We start from the raw sequence: 15,465 nt of genomic DNA on the forward strand, positions 1-15,465 counted from the left end.
CCGCATGGAGTCAAAGACACTGCTGCACAAGAAAGTGAGTGTTCTGACAGGATTCATGTTGCCTGCTCACTGGAAGGGATTACAAATCCAGTTACTGTTCACCTTGGACCCCTGGGGATCCAAGGAATCGTCTACCAGAGGTATAATTAGCAGTAGGAAGGCTACACAATCTCACAGCAGAGAATCTGAACCCTCACCATGCAGGTCTGTCCAAAATCCTGTATGTGAATTGTACAGAAGCTTCTGGAACTGTTTGCAGAATTCCAGTAAAAGGTACAGACTGGTTATTACCTTGTCTCAAGCTGATTATTTCCTGCTCTGCCATTCCTGCTCCAAATCCCCTGGGAGCCATCCCTGGTTGGGAAGGGTTAATCATCTGGCACTGCTTATCACCACCTAACTCCCAGGGGCCCTCATCAGTGTCCAGCCATACCAGGCCGAACAGCTCAACTGGCGTCACAAACCTTTTTTATTATTTTATTATTAACCCCCACAATTTATAAAGGCTGGCGGCGCGCGTCCCCGGTCGGACCATACCAGCACTCGGACCGCCGTACACCACTGCCGTGGCCACAGCGGCCTGGCCGGGGCGGCACAGGTACGCCAAGAACTATATCATAACCCAGGTAGACATACGCCCAGACTGAAGTTACGTGCCCCATGAAGTGGGAGTGATCAAGGACTTTTCGCATGCTACTATTATAGGCCGCGATTTTCCTCTGTTCTGGGACTTATGGGCTAAAGCTGTAGCACCCAGTAGTCTGGAATGCCGGCAGGATTCGCTATGGTAACAAGGTCACATGATGTAAATAGTGAATTTCCTTTCAATGTACTCACTAGAGAGACGGATGTATTCTACTGAGCACAGACCAGCATCAGTGCATGTATAGCAGAGCTGTGTGTGAGGCTGTGTGTCTGCACAGCAGTATGGTACTTGTGCAAGAGTTGTGTGTTTTGTATGTTTGCTTGTAGTATTAGACTGACTGCATATTCTAGGCAGTGAGTGTCTTTGTAAAATGCTTATAGCAGAGCTCTGCATGTAATCTGTAGGTAGCAGAACAAATCTGTAGGTAGCAGAGCCCTCTGTGAAATGTGTTAAATAGTATTCCCCAGGAGTCAATAATCATTTTCCACAATTGACAGGCATTAGCCTCCCGCTCGGGTAAATTTAAGCACTGTAGGCAATGATGGGTTGGCAGATGGTGCCCGACCCTTGGCTTTGGCGGGGGGCAGCTTATGTAGCAGGTAGGAGGTACCAGGTAGGACTGGGTTAAATGCTGGCACTGCAGGTCTTAATTATATGCACATGGCTAGCTTCGACTAAAAAAAAAAAGGGTTCACCTTATGTCAGTCTGCTGAACTTTGAGCAGAGGGCAGTGTGTTGGAGATGGTGAGTGACCAGCTAAAAATGTGAGCTGTAGCTGGGAGAGAGACATGCCAAGGTGTCTCTCTGAATGGAGACTGCATGCGTCAGCTAGGAAAGCTGAGCAGTCTGTGTGTTGGAGCTGCAGAGTAATGTGTGGAAACTGCAACCTGTTCAGTGTGAACTGTACATGGAGTTGAACACTTCTGATTGATGCTGTAAGCTGCTGGAACACAGGCTGAAGGTGATACCAAGACTGGTAGGATCGTACCTCTTCTGGGTATAAAGTTTGCTCCGGAATAAATGACTGTAATCTGTTCGGTGGGCCCTCATTGACATATGTGCCCAGCTGAATGAACTGTTTATTTGCTGTTATACCTTTGTGCCCAGAAGAGGCTGTTTTTGGTTTTGGGCCAAACCATGTTGCCTGTGTGAATGCTACCTAATGGCTACCTGAGGGCGTGAAGCCCTACAATATTTATATATATATATATAAAGATATATATAGATATAGATATATATCTATATACAGTACAGACCAAAAGTTTGGACACACCTTCTCATTTAAAGATTTTTCTGTATTTTCATGACTTTGAAAATTGTACATTGACACTGAAGGCATCAAAACTATGAATTAACACATGTGGAATTATATACTTAACAAAAAAGTGTGAAACAACTGAAAATATGTCTTATATTCTAGGTTCTTCAAAATAGCCACCTTTTCTTTGATGACTGCTTTGCACACTCTTGGCATTCTCTTGATGAGCTTCAAGAGGTAGTCACCGGAAATGGTTTTCATTTCACAGGTGTGCCCTGTCAGGTTTAATAAGTGGGATTTCTTGCCTTATAAATGGGGTTGGGACCATCAGTTGTGTTGTGCAGAAGTCTGGTGGATACACAGCTGATAGTCCTACTGAATAGACTGTTAGAATTTGTATTATGGCAAGAAAAAAGCAGCTAAGTAAAGAAAAACGAGTGGCCATCATTATTTTAAGAAATGAAGGTCAGTCAGTCAAAAAAATTGGGCAAACTTTGAAAGTGTTCCCAAGTGCAGTTGCAAAAACCATCAAGCGCTATAAAGAAACTGGCTCACATGAGGACTGCCCCAGGAAAGGAAGATCAAGAGTCACCTCTGCTTCTGAGGATAAGTTTATCCGAGTCACCAGCCTCAGAAATCGCAGGTTAACAGCAGTTCAGATTAGAGACCAGGTCAATGCCACACAGAGTTCTAGCAGCAGACACATCTCTACAACAACTGTTAAGAGGAGACTTTGTGCAGCAGGCCTTCATGGTAAAATAGCTGCTAGGAAACCACTGCTAAGGACAAGCAACAAGCAGAAGAGACTTGTTTGGGCTAAAGAACACAAGGAATGGACATTAGACCAGTGGAAATCTGTGCTTTGGTCTGATGAGTCCAAATTTGAGATCTTTGGTTCCAACCACCGTGTCTTTGTGCGACGCAGAAAAGGTGAACGGATGGACTCTACATGCCTGGTTCCCACCGTGAAGCATGGAGGAGGAGGTGTGATAGTGTGGGGGTGCTTTGCTGGTGACACTGTTGGGGATTTATTCAAAATTGAAGGCATACTGAACCTGCATGGCTACCACAGCATCTTGCAGCGGCATGTTATTCCATCCGGTTTCTGTTTAGTTGGACCAACATTTATTTTTCAAAAGGACAATGACCCCAAACACACCTCCAGGCTGTGTAAGGGCTATTTGACCAAGAAGGAGAGTGATGGGGTGCTATGCCAGATGACCTGGCCTCCACAGTCACCAGACCTGAACCCAATCGAGATGGTTTGGGATGAGCTGGACCGCAGAGTGAAGGCAAAAGGGCCAACAAGTGCTAGGCATCTCAGGTAACTCCTTCAAGAATGTTGGAAGACGATTTCCGGTGACTACCTCTTGAAGCTCATCAAGAGAATGCCAAGAGTGTGCAAAGCAGTCATCAAAGCAAAAGGTGGCTACTTTGAAGAACCTAGAATATAAGACATATTTTCAGTTGTTTAACACTTTTTTGTTAAGTATATAATTCCACATGTGTTAATTCATAGTTTTGATGCCTTCAGTGTGAATGTACAATTTTCAAAGTCATGAAAATACAGAAAAATCTTTAAATGAGAAGGTGTGTCCAAACTTTTGGTTCCAACCACCGTGTCTTTGTGTGACGCAGAAAAGGTGAACGGATGGACTCTACATGCCTGGTTCCCACCGTGAAGCATGGAGGAGGAGGTGTGATGGTGTGGGGGTGCTTTGCTGGTGACACTGTTGGGGATTTATTCAAAATTGAAGGCATACTGAACCAGCATGGCTACCACAGCATCTTGCAGCGGCATGCTAATCCATCCGGTTTGCGTTTAGTTGGACCATCATTTATTTTTCAACAGGGCAATGCCCCAAACACACCTCCAGGCTGTGTAAGGGCTATTTGACCAAGAAGGAGAGTGATGGGGTGCTACGCCAGATGACCTGGCCTCCACAGTCACCAGACCTGAACCCAATCGCTTGCTAACCCCACCCACAAAGTACATTCTGACTATGGCACTAGCCAGGACGTAATCTTTCAGCGCACGCACTGCAGCGTTCAGTAGTGGAAAGAAAGAAGAAAATAATGGCAGCTACTGGCCCGAGCACTGAATTCCACGGGAAACTGCCCAAGGGCCAGAGAAAAGGTCATCGCAGGCCATAAATGGTCCACGGGCCTGAGGTTCCCCACCCCTGCTGTAAATCGAGGTCTGATCGTTCTGCATTACAAAATCTATTCAACAACCTGGATTTCCGTCCTGATCAGTTTCCTTCTGCCAATAACTGGTAGTTGGTTCCAACATCTTCAGTTTTTAAATTTACCCAAAAATGACAAATTAAATCTTAAGAATTAAATAAATATTTGCATTAATCCCTTTCCGACGATGTCAGTAATAGTACGTAGCTGCGACCTGGGACTTATGGATCAGCTACGTACTATTACGCATAATGCGATCGCGCCCGCACACAAGCGGTGCGGGGCGATCGCCACCGGGTGTCAGCTGATTGTCGCAGCTGACACCCGATGCTATGTGCAGGTCCCGCACCGCTCCCAGCACATTAACCCCTGCAATGCTGCAATCGAAGTCGATCGCAGCATCGCGGGGGCAAAGGGGGAGGTAAGTGCCGATACTTACCTCCTCTCCGGCCTCCAGCGATATCTGCGGCGGCTCCCAGATGTTGTCATGATGACCCGTTGTCGTCATGACAACATCCGGGTCACCAGGAGGCAGGAAGTTACTTTGGTCATGCGCAGTGCATGACCAAAGTAATGTCTCCCCTGTGTGCAGCGCTGACAGGCTGTATAACATAGGGAGCTGCTGCTCTCTATGCTATACAGCCAATCAGGCTGCAAAAAGTGAAAGTCCCATAGTGGAACATAGTGTAAAAGTAAAAAAAAAAGTGTAGGAAAGTGAAAAAAATAAAAAAAATGAAAAAAATAATCCCCCAAAAATAAAAGTATATGGTACTCATAATATTTATTTATTATGAAAAAATAAATAAAAGTACACATATTTGGTATCGCCGCATCCGGAACGGCTTGACCTATAAAACTGCCCCACTAGTTAACCCCTTTAGTGAACACTGTAAAAAAAAAAAAAAAAACTAAGCAAAAACAATGCTTTATCATCATACCGCCAAACAAATAATGGAATAACACGCGATCAAAAAGAAGAATGTAAATAAAAATGGTACCGCTGAAAACGTCATCTTGTCCCACAAAAAACAAGCCGCCATACAGCTCTATCATCCGAAAAATAAAAAAGTTATAGCTCACAGAATAAAGTGATACAAAAAAAATCTTTTTTCTAGAAAATAGTTTTTATTGTGTAAAAATGCCAAAACATAAAAAAACAATAAAAATGCGGTACCGCTGTAAATGTACAGAATAAAGCTGCCTTATCAATTTTACCACACGCGGAAGGGCATAAAAAAAAACAAAAAAAACAATTCCGGAATTGCTGGTTTTTGTTTATTCTGCCTCCCAAAAATCGGAATAGAAAGCGATCAAAAAATGTCACATGCCCGAAAATGGTACCAATAAAAACGTCAACTTGTCCCGCAAAAAGCAAGCCGTCACTTGACTCTGTCGGCCAAAATATGGAAAAATTATAGCGCTTAAAATCTGGCTATGCAAAAACTAGTCTTTGCAAAAAAATGCATCTTTTAGTGTATGACAGCTGTCAATCATAAAAACCGATATGAATCTGGTATCGCTGTAATTGCACCGACCCGAAGAATAAAGTCGTCTAATCACTTATACCACACGAGGAACAGCGTGAAAAAATAAACTCTAGGGTTAGGGTTGTGCTAAGGTTAGGGTTAGGGTTGGGGTTAAGGTTGTGCTAGGGTTAGGGTTGTGTTAGGGTTGTGCTAGGGTTAGGGTTGGGCTAGGGTTAGGCTTGGGCTAGGGTTAGGGTTGGGCTAGGGTTAGGGTTGTGCTAGGGTCAGGGTTGGGCTAGGGTTAGGATTGGGATAGGGTTAGGGTTGGGGTTAGGGTTAGGGTTGGGCTAGGGTTGGGGTTGTATTAGGGTTGGGGTTAGGTTTGGGATTTTTTCAACAGTAAAGAAAATAAAAATGATGATGATATGGCGACCAGTGTTGAGCGCAAGTGCTCACTACTTGAGTTTACATCGGGTGCTCGGGTATGCACTGAGTATCGCGGGTGTTCGAGTGACATGCTCATCCGCTAATTATTCAAGCAAATTTTACATTCAAAAAGTCAAATGGCGCTCCTTCCCTTCCGAACCCTGCCGTGCGCCCAAGCAGTGGTTTTCCCCCATATATGGGGTATCGGCTTACTCAGGGGAAATTGCACAACAAATTTTGGGGTCCATTTTTTCCTGTTATCCCTGCAAAAATAAAAAAATTTGGGTCTAAAGTAACATTTTTCTAAAAAAAAAGTTAAATGTTCATTTTTTTCTTCCCCATTCCAAAAATTCCTGTGAAGCAACTGAAGGGTTAATAAACTTCTTGAATGTGGTTTTAGAATGGTGTCACTTTTGGGTATTTTCTGTCATAAAGGCCCCTCAAAGTCACTTCAAATGTGATGTGGTCCCTAAAAAAATGGTTTTGTAAATTTTGTTTGAAAAATGAGAAATTGCTGGTCAACTTTTAACCCTTATAGCTCCCTAACAAAAAAAATGTTGGTTCCAAAATTGTGCTGATATAAAGTAGACATGTGGGAAATGTTATTTATTACATCTGTCAGTGTAGTGAACAGCCACTGATACACCCATCAGTGTAGTGAGCAGCAGCTGATACACCCATCCGTGTAGTGAACAGCCACTGATACATCCGTCAGGGTAGTGAGCAGCCGCTGATACATCCGTCAGGGTAGTGAGGAGCCGCTGATACACCCATCAGTGTAGTGAACAGCCACTGGTACATCCATCAGTGTAGTGAACAGCCACTGGTACACCCATCAGTGTAGTGAACAGCCACTGGTACATCCATCAGTGTAGTGAACAGCAGCTGATACACCCATCAGTGTGGTGAGCAGCAGCTGATACACCCATCAATGTAGTGAACAGCAGCTGATACACCCATCAGTGTGGTGAGCAGCCGCTGATACACCCATCAGTGTGGTGAGCAGCCGCTGATACACCCATCAGTGTGGTGAGCAGCCGCTGATACACCCATCAGTGTGGTGAGCAGCAGCTGATACACCCATCAGTGTAGTGAACAGCCGCTGATACATCCGTCAGTGTAGTGAGCAGCCACTAAAGTCAGGAGTGAGGAAGGAGACCATGCACTGTGTGAACACTGCTAAGTTCCAGGAGCGTCATAGTGTACACGTATTTAAGTTAATGCAGCGCTCACTCTATGCAAGCAAATGTCAATCAAGCTAAGGGGAAGTACACCTCAAGCTAGTAGAGGATAGTATGGTGCACGGAGCCCTTTGCCATGCCAAAAGTGCACCAATGAGTCAAGATTTAAATATTCAAGAAAAACAAGAAAATTATTTTTTTCTGGATAGTAAAAAAAAATGTTAAATTGATAGTACGGGCATGATAATGATAGAGACTAAGTCCCCTTCATACTTGTATTAGAAGTTTAATTGGAGTTTAGGGGGTGACAGACTACCTTTTTACATAAAATCATTAACCCAAACAGGAGATCATTCCTGCTGACATGTTGGTTCTTTTGCTGATGGTTCTCCTTCCTATTATTTTTTTTATTAGCTTTATTTAAGATTCAATTATTCTCAGGTGCTTTCAGGTTTCTCTCTGCTAAAAAAAAATCTTCAACAAATCCACAGCATTAGATGATGGGATACAGATTCATATAATCAGCACTACAGGTGAATCTTCCCTCTGTGAATTCTGAAGATTTTTTTGCTACTTGTGGATGAAATAAAAATCTTGTAAAATACTATATTGTAAAATACTAAAATAATGTTAAAATCTTTTCCCGTTTTCTTCTATTTTAATATGAAACAGGATTTCCCTCCATCCTATTCTTTTTTTTTCCAGTGTAAACATACCCTAAGCGCTGACAGGGAATAAATAATCACATGCAAGAGGCAGGTAGAGAGGCTGAGCTGCATACAGTCATGCAACAAGACTTTGCAGCGTTAGGGATGTGATAAGACTCTGGCCTCTGTATAAAGCCGGAATCATCATGAATCACCAGAAAATGTAGAAACCAATTCTGCTCCAAAAGACATATTACTTAAAGGGAATCTGTCAGCAGATTTTTGCTACCTCATTTGAGAGCAGCTTGATGTAGGCAAGAAGACCCTGAATCCAACGATGTATCACTTAATTTACTGGGTTCAGCCATTCTGACACAATCAGAGCTTTTACATTTAGCAAAGCTGAGAACGCTAACCACGCCCACACAGGGTCTGTATATACATTGTCTGTTTACAGTGAGCTGCTTATCACAGAAGGGGGCGGAGATGGATTAGGAGGCACACAATGCTGTGTCCAGCAATGATAAGCACCTGATGCTAAAACAATCATTGCAAGTAAACAAGAGTAGGAAGCTTGATAAGAGAGGTATTGCTGAAATCAATACAGTATGCTGTGTTAAGAAAACATAGCAAAAACCTGCTGACAGATTTCCTTTAATAATGCACACATGAATCATGGCTAAAGAGAACCCAATGATACACATTATTTATATTGATCGTGTATGTATATTTATGTTGGATATTATTTTGTTAGTGACTAGTGAGTAATTGTAGTATGCATGGGGGAAATCTTAACAGAGGGAAATCAACATGGCAGAAAACACAAAACAGTACACACAAGTCATACACAAGAGCCTCAACATTAGGGATGTCAAACTCAAAAAACACAGAGGGCCAAAATGAAAAACTTGGACAAAGCCATGGGCCAACCAGTATACCGAATAATGGACCCCACACAGTCCTCCATACAGAATAATGGGCCCCATATAGTCCTCCATACAGTATAATGGGTTCCACATAGCTTTCCATGCAGTATAATGGGTTCCACAAAGTCCTCCATACAGTATAATGGGTTCCACATAGCTTTCCATGCAGTATAATGGGTTCCACAAAGTCCTCCATACAGTATAATGGACCCCACATTGTGCTCCATACAGTATAATGGGCCCTACATAGTCCTCCATACGGTATAATTGGTTCCACATAGTGCTCCATGCAGTATAATGGGCCCCACATAGTCCTATAATGGGCTCCACATAGTCCTCCATACAGTATATTGGCCCCACATAGTCCTCCATACAGTATAATGGCCCCACATAGTCCTCCATATAGTATAATGGGCCTCACATAGTCCTCCATACAGTATAATTGGTTCCACATAGTGCGCCATACAGTATAATGGACCCCACATAGTCCTATAATGGGCTGCACACAGTTCTCCATACAGTATAATGGCCCCACATAGTCCTCCATACAGTATAATGGCCCCACATAGTCCTCCATACAGAATAATGGGGGGCCCCACATAGTCCTCTATACAGTATAAGGGCCCCACATAGTCCTCCATACAGAATAATGGGCCCCACATAGTCCTCCATACAGAATAATGGCCCCACATAGTCCTCCATACAGTATAATGGCCCCACATAGTCCTCCATATAGTATAATGGGCCCCACATAGTCCTACATATAGTATAATGGGCCCCACATAGTCCTACATATAGTATAATGGCCCCACATAGTCCTCCATATAGTATAATGGGCCCCACATAGTCCTACATATAGTATAATGGGCCCCACATAGTCCTACATATAGTATAATGGGCCCCACATAGTCCTCCATACAGAATTATGGCCCCACATAGTCCTCCATATAGTATAATGGCCCCAACATAGTACTCCATACAGAATAATGGGCCCCACATAGTCCTCCATACAGCATAATGGCCCCACATAGTGCTCCATACAGTATAATGGCCCAACATCAACATAATGCTCCATACAGTATAATGGGCCCCACATAGTCCTCCATACAGAATAATGGCCCCACATAGCCCTCCATACAGTATAATGGCCCCACATAGTCCTCCATATAGTATAATGGGCCCCACATAGTCCTCCATACAGAATAATGGCCCCACATAGTCCTCCATATAGTATAATGGCCCCAACATAGTCCTCCATACAGAATAATGGGCCCCACATAGTCCTCCATACAGTATAATGGCCCCACATAGTCCTCCATATAGTATAATGGCCCCACATAGTCCTCCATACAGTATAATGGGCCCCACATAGTCCTCCATACAGTATAATGGGCCCCACATAGTCCTCCATACAGAATAATGGGCCCCACATAGTCCTCCATACAGAATAATGGGCCCCACATAGTCCTCCATACAGCATAATGGCCCCACATAGTCCTCCATACAGTATAATGGCCCAACATAGTGCTCCATACAGTTTAATGGGCCCCACATAGTCCTCCATACAGAATAATGGCCCCACATAGCGCTCCATACAGTATAATGGCCCCACATAGTCCTCCATATAGTATAATGGCCCCACATAGTCCTCCATATAGTATAATGGCCCCACATAGTCCTCCAAATAGTATAATGGCCCTACATAGTGCTTCATACAGTATAATGAGTCCACATAGTGCTCCATACAGAATAATGGCCCCACATAGTCCTCCATATAGTATAATGGCCCCAACATAGTCCTCCATACAGAATAATGGGCCTCACATAGTCCTCCATATAGTATAATGGCCCCACTTAGTCCTCCATACAGTATAATGGGCCCCACATAGTCCTCCATACAGAATAATGGGCCCCACATAGTCCTCCATACAGAATATTGGGCCCCACATAGCCCTCCATACAGTATAATAGGCCCCACATAGGAGTGGTGGTTCTGGTGTCGCAGGTCATATATAATCACCCTGCGGGCCAGATTTGGCTCTTGCGCCGGAGTTAATTGACACATATGCTCTACATTATTTCTTAAAGAGAACCTGTCAGTTTATTGCTGCTGTCCCTAGATCATCTGCAGTATTGCAGCCTGTGTATGTTTTACTCTGACTATGGGGACTATGTGTCTTGGATGACTAGTCCAAAACTATTCCCCGGTGTCTTCTCCTCACCCCACTTCCTATGCTTAGCAGGTTTTTCCCTATACACTCACATAGGGATAGACATATCAGTCTAGGAAGGTAAGGAGGGGTAAGCTGCTGGGGACCTGCCTCAGACTAGTTAGCTAAGACACATAGACATTCATCAAACTGTTTACACCAGAAATGGAGATTATTGAACACTTGTGGCGAGATCCTAAAATTGCTGTTGGGAGAAGGCACCCTTCAAATATGAGAGACCTGGAGCAGTTTGCAAAAAGAAGAGTGATCTAAAATTCCAGTTGAGAGGTGTAAGAAGCTTGTTGATGGTAATAGGAAGCGATTGATTGCAGTTATTGATTCCAAAGGGTGTGCAACCAAATATTAAGTTGAGGGTGTCAACAATTTGGTCCGACCTATTTCGGGGGATTGGTGTGAAATTATGACCAATTTGCCTTTTTTTTGTCTGTATTTGTGTTGTTCCAATACACACAAAGGAAATAAACATGTGTATAACAAAACATGTGTAATTGCAATAATTTTCTGGGACAAATACTTCATTTTCTGGAACAATTTCAAGGGTGCCAACACTTTCAGCCATGACTGTGTATATATTCCATGAGTTGGAATCGGAGGTGAATATGCCTTACGCTCACTGTGAGTTCCCCAATAACTCAATTGAGTAATTGTCCTGATGATTGGGGGCAGCGTAGTTGCATCCCCTGACATAATTCATGATGGCTTTTGGCATACCTTATGCCACAAATCTTACTTCAGCCCTTGACTGGAGTATATTTGCGACGGGAGGCCGGCCACTTTTAATACACCCCTAATTCATTAAGAGGCATGTGCGTCCTAATGAATCAGGCACCTAAGAGTCCATCTCACTCACCCTCCATTAAGACTGGCGTGAACAACCCCAGTCTTGATGGATCCTGACCAAAGTTTTCAGCTGACTTCACAGTATGCTTTCTCTGAAACGCTAAAGCATTTCACAATAAAACATACATGGCTGCAATAAAGCCGGTATATGATTCAAGCTGCCTGTTGTTTGGGCAGCATGAATCAGCTGCTAGGTTCCTTTTAAAGGGAATCAATCACTAGATTTTTGCCACCCAATCTGAGAGCAGCATAACGTAGCGCAAGAGACCCAAATTCCAGTAATGTATCACTTACTGGGCTATTTGATATAGTTTCAATAAAATCATTGCTTTAACAGCAGGACATTATCACTAGAGGACTAGTAAACCTGCTGCCATGTAGTCCTCCATCTTCATCAGCTCTGTATAACCGCACCCCCATCACTGATTGGCAGATTTTTGCCTTTGCACAGTGTATACAGAAAGCTGCCAATCAGTGCTGTGGGCGGGGTTATACAAAGCTCAGCATTCAGAGCACTGCTAGATCTGCAGCAGATAAAACAGTGATTGTATGAAAACTGCAGTAAGCAGCCCAATAAGTGACACATCACTGGAATCAGGGTCTCTGTCCCAAAATCACACTGCTCTCAGATGAAAGCAAAACCCTGGTGAGATTCCTTTTAATAACAGCCTATGCTGTAATATATTGGTAAAAATACAATTTTGTAGATCGCAGCTTTAACACAAAGTTAAGCTCACAACTGCTTTGATTAATAAGTAGCTGTCAATTGTCAACCCAGGTAAAGTGCATTGTCTGTCCCTTGAACAGTACTGTACTGAGAATGTGCTATTACTTTGGTTTTATGAGACATCAGGTGCGTGAAATGGAAATATAATAATAATATTAAGTCTTATTTATTAATGCACAAAATGCTCGGAGTCTTTTGCATTACAGTGTGGGTATCCTAGCCCTGAGTATGACCCTTGAGAAATGTATCATCAAAGGGATTCCATCTGTATGTATTGTCTACATAGCAGTGTACACAGACATTAATGTATGTGTCATGCCTACAATGCACGGATATGTGTCTGTATGACAGTGAATAGTCCTACTACTCTGGCTCTGACTTCCAGCATACATTATAAGTTACACAATATTACAAGTGCTTCGGTGAACAAATCTTTTTTTGCAAATGTCTGCAGCACTATAATTTCTGCAGATATCTAAAATTCTAAAATATTCCCGCAGTATCACCTTGTCTAACGTTCAGTCTTTGATCAGCATTACTGGAGATAAATGACACAGTACTTTAAAGCAAGTCCATATATCTTAGCTGACAACAAACATTAGCAATAAGTCACCCAATAACTCACAGCATAATAACACAGGCAGATTTGTAGGGCCATTTATAGGCTGTATTTTTAACACCTATTGTGATGTTACCAGTCGCTGCCGTCATTCTCAGGTTTCAGTGAAGGTGTTAATGGGTAGAAACTTTTTCACACCAACCGTATTAGAGAGTTTATTGGTTTGATGACAGCTGCCTGCATTTCATGTTCTATCTGATTGGTGCTATGAAGGTTAGTCACAGAGAGGAGATGAGTTGCATTGTACAGCCAGAATTCACCATCCCCCTTTGTTATTATCACAATATATTACTGTACAGGCAGGTATTATTAATGTCATGAAAGGGATATGCTCAAGTTTGAAAGTTATCCCTTATCCATGGCATAGGGGATAACTTCCCACTCTCTGGGGGTCTGACTGATGGTTCCGGGACCCCCACCAATTCCAAGAACCGGAAGAGACGCATGTGAATGGAGTGGTGGTTGATCATGCCCAACGTTGCGCCATTCATTCTTCTGGGAGATCCAGCTGAGCTACCTCCGGGGTCCCATTAAGAATGATTGGATTGTCAGCGTGCAGGGGTGCGGTTACAGCCGCCACTCTCATACACTGAGTGGTGACTGAACCTGCGCCGCTACCACCCCCGACACTGAAACCAGAACGCTACCGGGAGGAATAAAGTTAATTTCCTCCTGGTAGCGGGGCTCTAAATGCCGGCACCGGGTAGGTTCAGAAGGCTACTAACCTGCAGATTAACCCCATATCTACAGATTAATAGCGTTGTTTCACGTTGTTCCCTTTAAGCCTTCTCTTATTATCTGTTACTAGGAAAGCATGGTTGATAATGAATGTATCCAACATTACAAAGTCCACACATGTTCCGAACTGCTGCCTAGATATACATATCTGTGCCTATTAGCGGACTTGATGTTTTGCAAACTAGAAAAGCTGGGTGATGGTAGTCAAGCATGTCACCTAAATATGGCACGCAGCCCCATACCAGACTTTATGTACTAATCCATATTTATACCATATGTAGGCTACTCACTTTTACACAGTAGGAGAGGACAGGTCCCATGTTGACGTGCTGTATGTAGCAGTTCTTCTGATCGGGGGGAGACTTCTCACTTTCTGGCAGGGCACAATCCTCTGGGGGTTTTGCATTCACCTCCACATCCTGCCGTACTTGAGTGGAGCTCATGTAGCTGTTGAAAGTGTTTTCAGCAGATGTTGGGCTATTTGGAGCAGTGGGACTATCTGTCAGTTTTAATCGAGGCACCTGTTTAGTCCCCAAAGAGAAATGCCTCAACCTCATCAGGCTCGCTGAGCTGGACAGTTTAAAATGTGGCATTTTGGGCATAAAAGTGCATAGTGTAGTTGTATTGTCCTGTGCCACCAAGGTGAGGTCTTCTACTGGTATATAGGACATAGCGTTTGTATGAGAGTTGGCACAAGCTTTGGCATTTATAGCTGGGTTCGGTGAACATTCTTCAGTAGTTGTTAGAGAGTCATTCCTGAATCGACTGTACTTGGCCCTTTGAAGCATTACTGGGTATCCACAGAAGAGCTGATGCAGAATGTGTCCCCTGGGCTGACTCTGGTCTTTCATAGCCTAATGATAATACTCACAGACATTTTAGAATAGACACTGCAGTCAGTCCTCAATCCACCTGAAAAATTGTATTTTTTTGCAGCATAATTCTGCATTATGAAATGTATACAAATATATAGACCAAAAGAACAAACTATAATATTCCTAAAAAGTACAATACAGATGTCTGATGCATGCAGCTAAAGATCCAGAAGCCTAAGTAGATACATTAACTAGCTACTGTCCAGGGAGTGTAGTACATCCATGTGATCCTGTTGTCCATATGGAAGGAAATGACAATCCAGGGAGAGAGTCTGGCAGCTGCCGTACAAGAGTTTGCTTCTTTCGCAGAAGTGAGGCATCAGAAAGTCCATATATCCTGTGAGCTGAGCCCTCCTTCATCCCATGCATCAGCCAGAAGTCACCCAGGCATCATTCTCTAGTTAAGGCTGTTGGGGGCGTTGCAGATTTTTCATGAATGAACTCTACTGAATGAAATGCTCCCTAGGTTTGCACGCCAGCAATCTGTGAATGGAGCCAGGAATGGCTGGAATTGGCTCACAATCCCGAGGGAGCTCCGCTCACATCCAATAGGAGGCGGACAGGATGACTCACACAGGACAAAAGCAGAAAGCTACTAGTTAACAGCTCGGATGTGTGCTTGTACTGACAATTGTGAGGACATAGATGAGAGATGGATGGATAGATATATAGATAGATATGTGATACACTAGAGGATA

General features: G+C 43.3%; 1 protein-coding gene across 1 annotated transcript in view; it reads right to left on the minus strand.

Moving 5' to 3' along the window:
* The window catches only part of SHC4 (SHC adaptor protein 4), a 127,469-nt gene extending 112,250 nt beyond the window's left edge, over nt 1-15,219 (minus strand). The window contains exon 1 of the mRNA XM_073653074.1: nt 14,183-15,219. Coding sequence (XP_073509175.1) covers nt 14,183-14,743 — 561 coding nt within the window. The 5' untranslated portion in view covers nt 14,744-15,219. The remainder of the gene's footprint in view (nt 1-14,182) is intronic.
* Between the last annotated feature and the right edge of the window lie 246 nt (nt 15,220-15,465).

Source organism: Phyllobates terribilis, unplaced genomic scaffold, assembly GCF_046119375.1.
Source record: "Phyllobates terribilis strain yellow unplaced genomic scaffold, ASM4611937v1 Scaffold_11__3_contigs__length_659146591, whole genome shotgun sequence".
Classification (NCBI taxonomy): Eukaryota; Metazoa; Chordata; class Amphibia; order Anura; family Dendrobatidae; genus Phyllobates; species Phyllobates terribilis.